The 16,113-nt window shown below is 37.2% G+C and overlaps 1 protein-coding gene across 4 annotated transcripts in view; it reads left to right on the top strand.

Moving 5' to 3' along the window:
- Window positions 1-16,113, top strand: part of PRMT8 (protein arginine methyltransferase 8) — a 58,174-nt gene that overhangs the window by 39,013 nt on the left and 3,048 nt on the right. For 3 of the 4 annotated variants that reach the window (XM_062487420.1, XM_062487419.1, XM_062487422.1), the window contains 6 exons: window positions 681-744; window positions 3,781-3,923; window positions 4,303-4,390; window positions 7,552-7,667; window positions 12,321-12,471; window positions 14,760-14,881. In XM_062487420.1, the coding sequence (XP_062343404.1) occupies window positions 681-744; window positions 3,781-3,923; window positions 4,303-4,390; window positions 7,552-7,667; window positions 12,321-12,471; window positions 14,760-14,881 (684 nt within the window). Of the gene's footprint in view, window positions 1-680; window positions 745-3,780; window positions 3,924-4,302; window positions 4,391-7,551; window positions 7,668-12,320; window positions 12,472-13,532; window positions 13,629-14,759; window positions 14,882-16,113 lie in introns of those variants that run through there. The other variant, XM_062487421.1, reaches the window with a different exon arrangement.

Here is a 16,113-nt window from a genome sequence, read left to right on the forward strand (position 1 = left end):
GATTTTACCAAGTTTAAGGGAAAATCTAAAACTAGGAGGCACTCTGTAATTATTTTCCTAGAAAAAGCATAGAACTGGTCAGAGAAAAAGCCATGCACATCTGGATGTTCCTGTAAATAGAAAATTTTGGTAATTTCTTATGTGTTGAATGCCTGCATTCTTTTGGAATAGCAGCTTTGCTAAAGAATATAGAATTTTCACATAGAAAACAATTACTTCTTGGCATAGACCAGTATTGGCATATTTGAATTTTAATATTATTCACGAAGTTTGAATGTATTTTATTTTAAAATATATATGGAAATGTAGCATCATCCTAATTCATTCCATTCAGCAGATCTTTGTGGGGGAGGAGGCAATATTCTAAAGTAGCAGGAATAAACTGAAGATAATTAATAAATTATGAACATTCTGTAGGTAGAACCTCTTTTTTTTTTCCACATTTCTACAATTTTAAAAGCTATCTTTTCCACAGGAGCCAGTTTAACTCAGACATAGACTGCAATTTAAATATCAAAATATCATTGCTTATATTCCTCCCCACAGGTTTGATTTACTCTTTATCAATGGTTACATGCTCTGTAGAGACTTTGCTGCCTTCAGTAGATACTGTATTCATTCACATAGCTGATCTCTCTAACAGATAAACTGCTCTTTATCTTGCTTTTCTTTTTTCCTAGATTGAATGCTCAAGTATATCTGACTACTCAGAAAAAATTATCAAGGCCAACCACTTGGACAACAGTAAGACATATATAATTTTTTTTCAGGAAAAAGAGAAGATAACAGTTTTGCTTTATCTGATTAATTTATGTTGTATGTTTTACATGTAAACAGTAGTTTTGCAGAATTTACTCCTGTAAATACAAAACTAAACGCTGTTATTTCTGTATTTATCAGAGACAAAAGAAGTACGCAGAATTTATCAATGGGAAGTTTGATTTAGCAAAGCAGAAGGAGGACCCTATATTAGAAATGAACTTACCAAATTAATTCTGCCATTTAAATTCCCCCTTTTCTCTTAAATAGAATAGAAATACAAACAGACATATTGAAATGAGGTTTAAAGCAAAAAATTTTCACAAAATTTTCTGACTCCCCACATAAAGAAAATACTTTTTTCAAAACCTTATCTAACACACACACACAAACAAAAATGTTTGAATCATAAAATGAAAATATCATATCAAACTATTTTGCTTGAAAAGAAAGCTGATGGAATTTCCTACTATGTGGAAACTCTACATTGGAAAAAAACCACAAACAAAAAAAAAAAAAAACCAAAACCTAAAAGCTGCCCCATGCTACTGAAAACCCTTAGCACAAAATAATCCCCAACAAATTCTATTTCATGCCTTCAGTCCTCCTCCAAATCACAGCACACAAGATATCTTTGTAACAACCTAAAAAATCAGTCTTTTTTTAACTGAGGCCGTGAGACAGCTCTTGCCTAAAAGTGGTTTGATTTTTTTTTTTTGTTAAGAGCTTGCCTTTGCTGCAGTGCAGGTCATGGCTGGGCTGTACCAAGTGCCCCCACTTTTAGCTGTGTCTGTGCTGATGCTCTGCCCACACATGCACAGGAACGTTCTGGTTCAGATCTGCTCTAATTTTTATTGCTGTCACTGGCAGTTTCTCACTAACCCCAAGCTCTCTGGGAGGAATATTTATTGTACATCACAGGCATTAAAGTGTTGTGGTGTGAAACAGCAGTGGTGTGGGATACAAGAGACCAGTCAGGGTATGCACCTCTTTGTTCAGGAAAAGAAGGAAGAAAAGGACCAGAAAACACTCTTCTCCACAGCAGGGATAAGGCACTAAAAGAGTGAGGTGTGACCTCCTTGGTTGTCCCAAACCTTCGATGCAGAGGCCACATGTTCCCAGAATGGCTTTCATCCACTAGAGACACAAATAGCACACCACAAATCAATTTGCGTTTGGATTTCCAGCAGCAGGAATTGTGTGTGAAGGGCCCGTTGCCAGAATAAATTAGAAGGTTCCAGTGCACTCCAGAGGGTGCAGAAGGTATTTATCTCTGCTTTCTCCTCCTGTTTCTACAAGGAGAAAGTCACTAGGAAACTGTGGAGGCGGAAGCAGAGCCCACTCCGTTTGGGAGGAGAGTTGGCAGGACAGGTCCAGCAGTCTGCCTGACTGCAGTTTGGTCTGCAAACTGCACACGTGAACCAACATTTATGCTTTCACACTCTACACTCACCCACATTCACTTTCATTTTAATGCAGCCAGGTATGAGCCAAAGGATCTTGTTGCTCATGGAATTTTTCCCTTTTTTGCCCTCCCTAAATGTTTCAAGAAATGCAGTCAGCAAAAGGGGCCCAACCAAGAGAAAACCCACTGTTTCTAGAACAGATACATGCAATACATCTGAGGACAGCACAGTGTGTTCCCACATGATGCCTTATGAAGTGAAGGGAGGTGGGAGTAACCAGTGCTGCTGCAGCTGCTCACACTGACTGTTCTAGGTATAAACAGGGGGCTTCAAAGTCAGGTGTGTCACTTTGGCAGCTGTCAGCAGTGCTAAAATTCACTCCAAAAGCATTGGGGCAGTGAAAGTTCTTGGGAGAAAAGAGAGCTAAAGAGACCTCATGGCTGGAGCTTATAGACATGAAGAGTCTTCAGTACCTCAAAAGATGAACTGTTGAATTCCTAACTGCAAAAGAAATTAGTTTAAATAATGGCAAAGAGAGGAGAACTCTGCTCTTTTCCAGTCAGGTTGCTTTAATCAGCTGATACTTTGTGGTACCAGTCTGAGTCACAGTGTTCCGAATTTCTTAGGGGGGCCAGTCTGGATTAAAAATTTGCTATGCAAATACAGTGGCCACATCTGGTTAGAGTAATACTAGTACTTCATGTCTTTGGGGAAGACAAAGCCTCCTTTTCCCTGGGCTGAGCTCTAAAACTCACTCAACCCGCACTTCCACACTCAGCCAGCTAACCTAGTTCTAGCTAAAAAAAAAATAAATTAAATTACCTGCATTTTTCTGAAACTGAATGTTGACCATTTCATCAATAAAAACTAACATTAAAATTGCTATTAATTAGGAGTAGTGGAGTAATCTTATAAATTAGGAATGGAAGGTACAATATTCACCTTATTCCTAAATTTCAAGTGCGTCTGTTACGTTGTCAGGGAAGAATCCAGAACCAGGAGACTTTATCCACTGCAACAAACAATATATACAGTGGAGGAACACATACTGAAAATTATTTAGCACAAGCTGAAAATACATTTATGAATAGGATTTCTTTTTTTTTTAAAGCAGGAATGATTGGTGACTTGTGTAGTGGTCCTAAAGCAAAATTACTTTTTACAACTGAACTAAATATGGCCCATTTAAACATTATTGCATAAACCTGCAGGGATGTTTAAAGGCTTCTTAGTGGATTCTTTGCCTTTCTTGGTCAGTGATGTAGAAATCTGCCAAATTGCAAAGGGCATTGTAAAATGAGATCATACAGGTAAAGAGGTAAGACCTGTTTTTCTGTTGTTTTTAGACATGGTGGAGGTTTTTTTTTTTTTGGGCCTTTGGATTTTGGGTTGTGTTTTTTTCCTTTTATACTGAGGCTAAAAAATTCTATTTATTATTCTTACTCTGAATAGTTTTTCAAAAGTGTGAAATGCATTGAGTCACATGGAGTCATGCCTTATCGACAAGCATTCAAGAAGAGAATCATATTGAAAAGGTCAGCCTGACATTCACCAGTAAGGGTCTTAGTCAGGTGTTTTATTATGTGAAACGTATTTCTTTGGATTCTCTTTTCAGTAATCACAATATTTAAAGGTAAAGTGGAAGAAGTTGAATTACCTGTGGATCAAGTAGACATCATCATCAGCGAGTGGATGGGTTACTGTCTGTTCTATGAGTCAATGTTAAACACAGTCATCTTCGCACGAGACAAGTGGCTGGTAGGTGCTCTGCATGTCGTGCTCCTTGCTGGAGCAATCACCATTTATTTTCTACAAGCTTTCCCTTCCCTACTGTGCCATAACAAGACACAGTCACATCTCCAAGTGCCATTTCCTAGGGCTTTAACGAGGAGATAACAAAGGGAACCTCAGTGAAAGAGCTTTGCTTTTGATAAAGTGCTGGCCGGCGAAGTTTGCGTAGACACTGTCCAATGACATTGCCACAGGCTGCAAGGTTAAAGCTGGTGTGACAATCTGAAGGAAAACAATAAAGGCATGCAAGGGGTGCTTGTCTGGTTTTTGTATGTGCAGTTCAAAATGTGATGTCTTTGTCAGGTGAATAGATTACGAGATCCATTTCCCCACAATTCATCAACAGAAACCTGGAGGGCTAATGTTTCCAGACCGAGCTGCTTTGTACGTGGTAGCAATTGAAGACAGACAGTACAAGGACTTCAAAATTCACTGTGAGTAAGCACCTGCCAGTAACACTTTTCTGTGGTCATTTCCCTAAAATCTTTCATTTCCAGTAGCCTACTGTAATGCCTTTGCAGGCCAGAATTCCAATATAAATGTGAACTCTGAGAAAATGTTGGTCTGCTGATAAATTCAGGAAATTTGCAGTAATTTAAAGTGAGCAAAGGAGAGATGCATGTATAAATTGATGAAGACTTTACCTGGAATTGTATTAATACCTCTAGATATATTTAAAATGTGGATTATAGGAGATTCAGTTTTGTTGTTGATTTGATAAATATATAATCCATCATAACAGCCACAAAACCCAGTAATATTCAATATTCTTTTGCCATTCAGGTTCTTTTTTCTTAGCATAACAAAAACATAAAAACAGTAAGATGCAAATTAATTGTACATGTGAAGAAATAAACCTAGAAAAAACCTATATCTCCATGATGGCTTGTCAAGAAGAAAAAACCCCACAACATGTAGTACTTTTTTAAAACATTTTATGCGAGAATTTTTAAATTAAAAATAAGGATCAGTAATCCGAATTTTACTTATATGTTAAAAAAGGGTTCTAATTTTGGAGTTTTTAATACTTCGTAGATTCATAAAATTGACTTTTCTTTTGCTTTTAAAATGTTGGGAGAGTTTCCTTGAAGTATTGTTGAATAAATGGTGCTGTTAGTGACATCTTCAAGTGACCTAGTCCAGTCTCCTGCTGTGATCAAACAAACAAGTTCTACATTATTTTATTCTTCTTTTCCTTTCAACATTTTTTGATGTTATATATTTTTTTATATTTATATATATTTTTAAAATTTAATTTTATTTTCAGAGATGTTCAGTTTCACTTAAAGGTATTTTCCATTATGGAAAAAAAAATAATAATCACAAAATTCCTAAGCAGATAGATTAACCAAAGATACATGTGAAAGTTTGGGTTAAATTAGTGGGTTCAAGCAACCTTTAAATAAAAATGCCTAACTCCTCATTCCTTGACTCTCACCTCCTCCCAGAAAAGAAGGCTTGGTGTTTCTGTAATCAAATTCAGTGCTAATACACAGAACTGCCAGTTGGTCAAAACTGCTATTTTGGGTCAGAAGCGAGCCCAGTGCTGTGGGGTGGTGACAAGAAGTCTCTGTAGGTGCCAGGAAGGATTATATCTCTTCCTCAAGCACAGCCTAGATTTTTCTCCTTAGCTATGTGATGCCCTTGACAGTTAAACTCCTTACAAAATGTACAGATTCAAATGGATGTATGAGGCATCCATTCTGTAAAGGAATCAGAGCCATTTTGGCCTAAAATCTTTCACTTTGCTTTGAACTCCTTCCTTTCTAGACCTTGAGTCTTTTTCTTCTCTCACAGACAATACATCTGTTTTCAAATTGTTCTGTTTTTTGTCATTTGAAAAAATGTTTCAAGTAATTTTTCCTCTTGTAAAATGTTGTTTTCCTTCAAGACACTTTATTTTCTGATTTCACCTCTGATTTCCCTTCCCCCCCTTACCTTATATACCTCTGTGTCTTTAGTTATTTCTCATTATCTATATGCAGCACCATCTTGCCTCTCTTTTCCATTTATAAATCCTTGATAGTGTCTCCTTACATTTCAGTTTTTCATCTTTTTCTATTTTAAGGAGGATAAAGTCTTGCCTTCATATGAGATGTGAGGCTGAGCATTTTAAAGGGCATTCAAGAACCATTATATTGATTAAGAAATAATGTAATATGAGTTTTCCAAAAAAACCTAACTTCTGATTTTTTAACTGAAGATTAATGCCACAGAGTACTACTACACTCAATTACTCTCATTTGCTGCAAAATATAAAACATATAATTTTATTTTTTTACCTCCCATGACAGCTCTCTGCCTAAGACAGATTGGTGCACATATTTCAAAGGTATCCCATATAGGCTGAAGTGCAGTAAATTATGTAGGGCCCAATAATAAATAAAAAAATAATAAATAGTTTCTTCAGGGCTTCCTAGTTAATCTTTTGTGAGTAATCACATAAAAATATATTACTTTTATAAATGTAATCTGAAGTTCTCACACGCTCATGATGCCTGAAACAAAAGTTTCAGCTCCCCTGAAATGTTGAGAAATTCGCAACCCAATAAAGAGATACCAAATAATCATTCATGTCCATGTTTTTTTTCCAGTTTAGGAATATGCAGATTTTTATATCTCATTACATTTTCAGTAATACTCCTCTGGAGACCCCCAGTAGCTCAAATACTATACTCTGGAAAAAAAAAAAAGAGACATTTCAAACATGCTCACAAATGTGTTTATCTGTTTACTTTGTTTTTTGTTCAAGCCATTTCTTTAAACACTCACAGTATTCAGTTTAGATTTTGAGGTGAAGCACTGAATGGACCTTGACTTACATGCTTCATTTCTCTTGTTTGAAGGTTCTTCTTTTCACTTTGTTAAGCAACCTTAAAAGCAAAGCCAGTGTACTGTTCCATTTTTCAATGTTTTCCTTTTGTGCAAAAAATCCTCAGCATGATAGGAAGCATCTACTGGAACAACCAGAAGAACAATTCAAATACAGAGGATTGGCATCATTTTAAAATCTTTTCAAAATGAACCTTTTGCTTTTCTGTCATCATGTATGTGAGATTAAAACTTGGAGTCACAACTGTTGAAACACACCTGCAATTCTACTCCTGCCAGTAATTCACTCACTGAAACTAAAACTACTTAAATAATCAAAAGAGCATGAAAATCACTGATTGAGTGGCAATCTATGGGAGGGGGATGGGGGAGAAGTATTAAGCAGAATGGGTTGGAAAGGATAGAATCCCTAATGGCTATTTCCACTACTCAGCCTGACATTAGATGATTTTGGGCAATGATCACAAGTGTCTAAAGCCACGAAAATCATTGATAAATCTCATATGACACAGTTTTACAGATACCAAAATATAAGGGTCACTTGTTCAAAGATGGACATTGAGGGCTTATTTTGTCACAGCTGCATTATCTGTAAAATAGCAATGATGACATACACAGCTGGGGCAGGGAGCAAAGAGCTGAAAGGGACATCTGAAAATTAGGGGATGGTGATAGAAATTCTTTCAAAAGAAAAATGCTTTGAGAAGCAAAAAATATTTTCTATTATGTCTGCTAACCTTGAGAAATCCATTTGCATTGACAGGGTGGGAGAATGTGTACGGCTTTGACATGACCTGTATTAGGGATGTTGCCATGAAGGAGCCCCTGGTGGACATAGTAGATCCAAAGCAAGTGGTGACCAATGCCTGCTTAATAAAGGTTTGGTAATTCTGGTAATAAAATTTGGTAATAAAAATATACCTAATTTATGAATGTTTACACCTAACTGTATGGTTCTTTTGGGACCTGCTGCTTATGTTTTGCTACTATCTTTGTGTGCTTTGAACCAGCTGCAGAAGCTATCATCACAAAATGTCACACTAAGAAGGAAAATTGTGCAGTTTTAAATTAGCCAGTTCTTGCATGTTTCACACGCTCAATACTGTTACGTGACCTGGGCATGAACATTGATACCTTGATTTCTTATAGATTTCCCAAAAGCAAGTTGCTCCTTGTGTCTCTACTCATCTGGTTACACCTGCAGGCTGTAACTCCAAATTCTTACAAATTTTATATGTGCAAATACTGGATGAAGAGATATATTTATATATATAAATATAATACATTATATATTTTTATATAATATAAATATATAATAATTTTATATAAATAAATAATACAATATATAATATATATTAAATATATGTGGTATATTTAGATACTAATTTGAATTGCTCTGCCTTTTTGTAAATAAAGGTTGGAAATTACAGATTGAGTGCTGCTGAGGGAAAGGGGTAAATTATACCATTGGCAGTAAGAAAGTCTGAAGTATCAGTTCTGAATTAATGATGAAATAAATAATTAACCCCTTAACATGTGATCAGAATTTGAACTCAATTTATTTCTCTGAGTTCCTAATTCTTAGCCTTATGTAGAATGTTGCTGCTCTCTCTCAGCCCCAACATCTGCACCCAGAGGTTAACTGGTACCCCGGTCTACATATGAGACACAAAGGTCACTAATCCCTGTTCACAAGTTTATGTTAACAAGGAAGGAACTGCCTACAGGAACACCTGAAAGCTCTAAAATGCCCTTCACTTGAAGGAATCCTCCTCATATGGGACAAATGTCATGAACAAGGCTGCCTGCATCAATAGCAGTGGTAGTACCAGCTCCATGAATGCAAGAGCTCATTTATCCCAAAGAGTCAGCTCTAACTTCTCCCTTTCACTTTTTACCCGTAACAAGCACAGCACTAAATACTCCCATATGCAAAAGGGAAAGCCATGCCTCCAGTCTGCAAAACCTTTATTGCAAGCAGTAAAAAGGAGCAGAAGCAGAAACTCTGGGTGAGTATGTGTGCATGCACAGTCCATCTGCACTGAGGGGAGTGCAAGATGGCTGTGCCTGCAAACAGCCTCAACCAGAGCCATTTAAAACTGCAGCACACACAAAAGAAAACAGTTATTTAGACTCCATGAAATATGTCCAGAGAGAAAGAGACCAGGGAGCAAAATGGGTTGGCTGCTCTGGAATAAAAAACTGCATGCCCTTAATTGAAGTGCAAATCCAATGGTTTATTTAGAAGGTCTTTGAAAATAATTTGGTTTAAGATGACAGACAACAATTTTCAAAGTGTTTCTATTCAGGTGTTATATTTCATTTTTGACATCTTTTGTCCATAAATTGGATGGTGCTGTACCATGTAGAGTCATCATGAGAGCAAAGCAGGTAATAAGTATACAAGCACAAACCACCCTCCATTCCAGACTTAGTCACTAATCTCACAAACTGATCACTAAGAAAAGAGAAAATTGTCAATGAAAAGCATGAAGGAGTGAGGCTTAGGTTCAAGATAGCAATATGGAAGCAGGAAAAACCGACTCTGTAGTTATATATTTTTAAATTTAATTTACTTTCACACATGATTTATTTATATAAAACGCATTTCTTTCATCCTGAAAAGATTTGTGAATTCAGAGAACAATATTAGCCTAAGAAAACATTTGAGAATAAACAAAGCCATAATGTTTAATTATTCAAATGTTTTATTACAGCACTTTTGGATAGCACAGCTTGTTCATATTAGATTCACTGAGGGATTTTTAGGGTTGTATTCAACCCAAAGCCAGCTAATTTAGGGTGCCTACCAGATGAGTCTGAGTTCTCTCTACATTAGTCAGTGGATGGACCAGTCACTAGATGCATTCCTCAGAGACCCGTCAGAGTCTTGTGCTTCTGCAGTTATTTCAATTCCAAATTTAGATGCTCTAAATGCTTCTACAAAATCAGCAAAATAAGACATCAACTGTGCATGCTATGTAGCCATGGCACTTATCTGACATGCTGGAGACTTGAGTAAAATTTCTTCTCTTTTACTCCTCCGAAACTGGATGTAACCCAAATCCTGAATGCTTTAAGGAACTTTAGGCACTAGGCCACAGCTGCATTAGGTGTGGTGCATGCAGGGAATGCAGCATCCTCTCTGCTGTGAGAGCCATTCTCTTTTACATTATCTCTTAAATACATCTGAAGGGCACAGGAATTGTCCTGCCAAATAGGAGTCCTCTGTTTAATTTCCATACCAAATCAGACAGGGAGTGTAGTGAGGATAAAGCATCTTCAAACCACAGAATCAGTAAGTGAACTCAGGAATAAGTGTACAGGTGTCCTGCTGGGAGCCTACTGCTTTCAGTAACACTGCCAAACAAATGGAAAAGTTTGTTTCATACTTAGTTGTGTTTTCTTCTCTGATCCAAAATAAACAATTAAACAAACAAACAAAACCTTAAAAACTCCACCAAACTAGGACATCCACTGAGATTTGCATGTTTTGCTTATTTCCATGCTCACAAAATCCTAGCTGAGTAACTTGACTCTCTGGGAAGGAGATCAGGAAAGAGGTGCCATGGAACTCTAGAAGTAACCTTACCTCCAATTTCTATCATTTGTGTCCTGTGCAGTTAGCTGTATTGAGTGTTGCCATTTTATATAAGAATATATAGTTGCCAGAGTACAATTCAAAGAGTTCACCAAAACCAAACTTAGCCATTCTCAGAATTATATTAATTAATTAAAAAGCTCCCACTTCTGTCTGCTACCTTGCATTGTAAAAAAACTGTTTCTTTCCTTAAAAAACAGACTTCAAAAGTGATCAACAGTTTATTCAGGACATCTGTTTAATATTTTTGAGAAATTTCTACTGACTTCTCTAATAAAAATATTTCCTAGTGCTTTTGATTCCACTTTACCCTGCAGAGCCAACACAGCTCAGAGAGAGGGAGCTAGTTCCCTTTTATGTGCCTCAGCACTAGACTCAAGTCCCAATTTCCCCACAGTGAGATCACTAAAAACACACCAAAAAATTACAGAAGTCTGCAGCTATCACCCACCAGTCCAGTTTAGCTTGGCAAAGCAAATTTTGCAGGCTGCTATGGAACTCTGCCAGGAGACCTCAGAAGTTGTCATTCCTACCATGCTTTTTTTCTTACCCTCTTTTGAGGGGTAAAAACCAAAAATATTTGAAGGTTGTCACAGCTTTAAATGACCAGCTATATGCATAGGATACTGATAACCACTAGTGCCACAGGGTGCCATTGCAATGCAGTAGAATAATTTTCATTATGGTTAAGTTGTTCTTGAACAATAACGTTAACCAGACAGGCCAAAACTATGACGTGCTTAAATCATCTCCCCATAAGTTTTCGAAGTCTCAGAAACACAAGTGCGGTCCATGCAAAGACCTCAGTAACTGAAATATGGCTGCATCTTTCTATGTCTCTTTTTGCAGTCTTACCTTAGATTACAGAAGGCAATTTCTACAAGAGCCCTCTAATGTGCCCTAAAAGAGGCAAAAAGAGCCCTCTAATGGGCGGTCCAGACTGTTCTCCATTTTTGCATTGCAAGTCTTAAGAAGTGCTGGTGAGGTCAGAGACACAATTCCTGATTCCAGCTGGTAGAGAAAATTTGGATTCCTGCCAACGAAAATTCTGCTTCCCTGTATGGATGAGCAATACGGGTACCAGAGCAATGAGAATGAGCAATGATGGTAGCAGAAAGTGCATAGGAAACACTTCCCACAGCATTAGAATAGTTCTTCAGACTTACCATCCTCCCTATCATGACTACAAGGTTTGGAAACAGCCCAGATAAAAGCAGTACCTAGCTGGGAAAATCAGATCCATGTGGAAAACACAGTTTAAACTTTGAAGAGTGAGATTTAAATATTGATGGAAATAAGCTATCCTGGAGACTACATTGTCGCTTCCAACTACTGCAATCGAGCCATAGTACGATTGACATAATTTGCTTCTGTCTTGTTCAAGAGTAACATCCCTGTGTTCACTCTTTGGAATCAGTTCCCTGACACAGGACTAGAAAGCATCATCATCAAAAAGCAGGCCCCTCTCGTTCCTCAAATGTTTTGACTGCTTGACATGGTCAAGTCACTTTCCAGATATGCAAAACCAAATAAGTTTATTTTTATTATAAAACCCAACTCTGACATCTTTCCTTATGCTGACAGTCCCTGATGATAAAAGGTCTTGAACTGGACTTCTATCTCCATTTCAACATCTACCCGTATTTATCAGAGCACCTTTTTACCCTGATTTTCCCCAGCTCCTGCTGCCCCTCCCTGTCATTCCCAAGAACACACACTCTTCAGTGAGTCGGTCAACTTAGTCAGATAACTGGATCATTTGCTCATTAACTGATACATTAGAATATACCTCTGATTTCTCACAGTGCTAAAAGGCTGCCAGATGTCTTTGTTCTGATTATTAAATGAAGTACTTTAGTACTTCATTTAACACTTACCTGAGAGTCACAGACATCTGCATGTAAATGTCTTTTTCTTTCTCCTCAAAACAGGAAGTAGATATATATACAGTGAAGACTGAAGAACTGGAATTTACTTCTGCATTCTGCCTGCAAATTCAGCGCAATGATTACATTCATGCCTTGGTCACCTATTTTAATATTGAATTTACAAAGTGCCACAAGAAGATGGGATTTTCTACAGGTAATCTGTATTTCTTTTCATTTCATTTCTGTTGCTATCAGTCTGTCGGTGCTGCTGGTTAGATGGTATGGGAAGGTTTAATGTACCACCATGTTTGAATTTCAGTGATAAAAACTATTATAATTTTGGGGGAGGTGAGCAGGATGGGGAGAGGACAGCTGCTTATAGGAGTTCTGCAGAAACTGAGGCATAATTTCACAATGGCTATCAATCTTAGAGCTCAGCAGGAACTACAGCCTGTGAATATATGTCCCTCACCAGTCATATCTAAATCCTGTGTCAAGTTTCTCGAATTAGACAGAGAATTATCAGCTCAGAGAGAGATAGCAGCTCTGCATCGTAGTTTTCCCTAAATCCAAAACTCAACAAAGCTTGCCCCAAAGTCTAGAGCAAAACTACCATTTTTTCCAAGCTATAAAAACACACATACTGATTATGTGAGTCATCTCTAACAACCCAGATGTGAAACTCTAACTTGCCTTGGTGAGCAGAAGGAAATAAAGGAATAACTCCACTCCCTTAAGGCATCATTTACCAGACTGAATAAACCAGAGAATCTTGCAATAAATGCAAAAACCTCATCCTGTAGACAGCCTGTGTGTAGACAGGAGGGTGACGTGTTTCTCTGCCTCTGTTCAATTTATCATGATAATGTAGGTGCAGAAGAATTACTCAATAGAAAGGTTGTTTGGGCATCTGCTGCTGAAGGTCACCACTCTCTAAAAGGCTGGTAAAAGATTCTCACCTGGTGTCTGTTGGCAAAGCTGCACTGAATTCAGTAAAATACACCAGATTGTAGGATGTGTCAAAATGTCGCTCCATTGATATGTATTTATATAAATTATGAATAAGTGTGTAATTTGGGGTGGATTTGGAGACCTGGGCCTGCATTACACACATCCCCACCCTGTTCCTGCGGCACAGGTTTCCAGTTATGCCAGGCTTTCCTGGGGAACATGGCCCTGCATAGGGGCATGTGCACAACTACATGGGTGTGTACAAGGCAGAAGTTATGATTTAGAATATAAATTCAATTTCACTTTGGTCTAACATGTTTTCAGTTAGAAATTTTATGCAGCCATGTCCAAATAGTAAACAGTCTGGATCTGAACTCCTACAAGAAGATATCTCATGTAACAATTGAGATTAACAGTCATTCAAACCATCTGGACACACAGACTGAAATTATCTGGTAAAATTCTTTTCCTTTCAAAAATACCAATTTGTCAGCACAGTTTCTGAAAAATGTTGCTTTATACTGGTCTTTTGATTCTAGAATTTTAGAAAACAGTTAAAAATTCCTGTCTTGCCAGTTTTTTTAGAAAGCATCAGTATTTTCCCCGTCACAAACGATTTTCAAAGCCAAGTAATTTTTTTTAAAATATTGATGTTGAAATAAGATCATTATTTTATTGAACAATAATGACATAATGTTAATAATCATAAAATACAGTGACCTCATGTGACTGGGGGATACAAATAGAAGAAAAATAAATTTATCAGAGGCTTTATTCTGCCAGGTTAGGAAGTCTTTGAGGTCCTACAGCTGTTCTTAGGTTCCTAGATGCTCTTGACTGCAAGAATGGTGGGAACAAGAAGTGACCAATGCAAGTTCCTTAGGCACTGCTCAAAGATTGGAATTTAAATCAGAAATAGAACCAAAGATGCAAACTAAAAGCCTGAAATAGCAAAGGGTCATCAAAGGGATTCTGCTAAGCAAGACTAGAAATTAATTTAGACCAGTTTCCATCTCTGGAAAATTGCCCAAAATGCCTTTTAATAGTCCCAAAAGAGATCAAGGCGCAAGTGCCTTTTCATCCCTCCATCTTCCTGGAAATTATAAAATTTGCTCTTTTGGGATACTAGCCAAATGTTTCATCTGAAACATTGTGATTAATATTTTTGATGAACCTTTCCTTCATGCTTTTGTATCATTGTTTTTCTAACTAATTTAGACTTTTGAAATTCAAAGCACTTAGTGGTAAAGATTTTTCCAATTCGAACATGTGTGGGTTGAAAGAAAAGCATAAAAATGTGCCTATCTGTCCCTGTAACCCCTTTTTTGGAATCCTTCTTACTGGGTGTGATTCAAATATGACATATTCCAATAAAAATTAGAAGACAACCCACAGACAGCCAATAGAATTGTGTTGTAAAGTACATTTGCTAATATAGTACATAAAGCATTCTATGAAAAGAAAGGATTTTTCCCAGTTGTTTCCAAGTCATAATTTAATTTGCAAGGCATTTAAGAAATTTCAATAAATGATACCCATATATATTTGTAGCACCTGATGCTCCTTATACTCACTGGAAGCAAACTGTCTTCTACTTGGAGGACTATTTAACTGTGAGACGAGGAGAAGAAATTTATGGGACTATATCCATGAAACCAAACGCAAAAAATGTGGTAAGTCAGCATCCCTGATCCTAATTCCACCTCTACTGATCATAAACTATGATCAGCAATAAAGAAAATGCATGGGAGTAAAACAAGGAGCGTGCTAAAGGCATTCACATTTATTAGTAAGAGCTCCAATCACAGCTTCAACAAAGCTGATGACAGCAATGATAAAGCACTGCTAATGTTAAGAAGTCAGCCTGCAAGCAGCCTAGCCTGGGAAGGGAGAAAGGATTCAAATACATCACTGAGTCAGCTGCCCTCTGCAATCAGATTGACTCATGTTTTGACACAAGAAGGCAAGGGGTTTTTCACACTGTCACTGAAATCAGTGGAAAGATCCCTTCTGCCAACACAAGATGATCAAGAGTAAGTGCTTCAGTTCCACATCTATGGGCACTGAGTGATTTGCCACTCGGTACCCAAGGACAGTCCAACAGGAAATTAAGTAACACATTTCAGAGGAATACTTGTATGAACTCACCGATCAAATGTGCTTGAACTCAGTAATTGAGTGAAAGTGTTGTTTAGAAATTGTGCCTTTCCATAGAAAATACAGATGCTTTATTTAAGACTAAAGCTAAAGCATGATGGATATCACGCTACTATGACTGCTGAAAACATCCTCAAGCTCTCTGCTATGGGCTGAATCCCCCTAGTGCTTCTTTTATCTCACAGTAAGGAGACTGCGAGACACGGTCTGAGAGACAACCTGTGGCTAGATAGAACTAGACATGAGAATTATGGCTTCAGGGAGAAACACTGGACCATTTTCTGCCAAAAATCTTGAACAGTATCTCTTCTTTTTCTATTACAGTAAACAGTAGTTAAAATAACGTGGTTATCAATCTATGCAGTTGTTGTAATTGTTGAAAATTTGCATTCGTTAACTGCAAAAAATCTTAACATGTCATTGTCTTCCCTTTTTGCATTGCTTTTCCATTTTTATAGCAAGCACGGATTTGATATAGTAGTGCTGATACAGAGGGGGAAATAAACACAAAATTAACTTGGCATTAAAACAAACATATTCACCCCTGAAGCTACTTGCTGCAAGAGGAAAAAAATCTGTTTCCCTACCCTTATGTTTTCCTAGGGGGATTAGAATATTTTCTTTTGGGTTAAATGTATCAATTTTCTTTCAGGGGAAAAATGAGTAAAATATCTCAAGTTTCTTCACACAGCAGTATGAATGCAGATTTAGGCGCTAAAATTAATGTTCTCTTGATAGTTGTAATAAA

This window comes from Cinclus cinclus, chromosome 2 (genome assembly GCF_963662255.1).
Source record: "Cinclus cinclus chromosome 2, bCinCin1.1, whole genome shotgun sequence".
NCBI classification, from domain to species: Eukaryota; Metazoa; Chordata; class Aves; order Passeriformes; family Cinclidae; genus Cinclus; species Cinclus cinclus.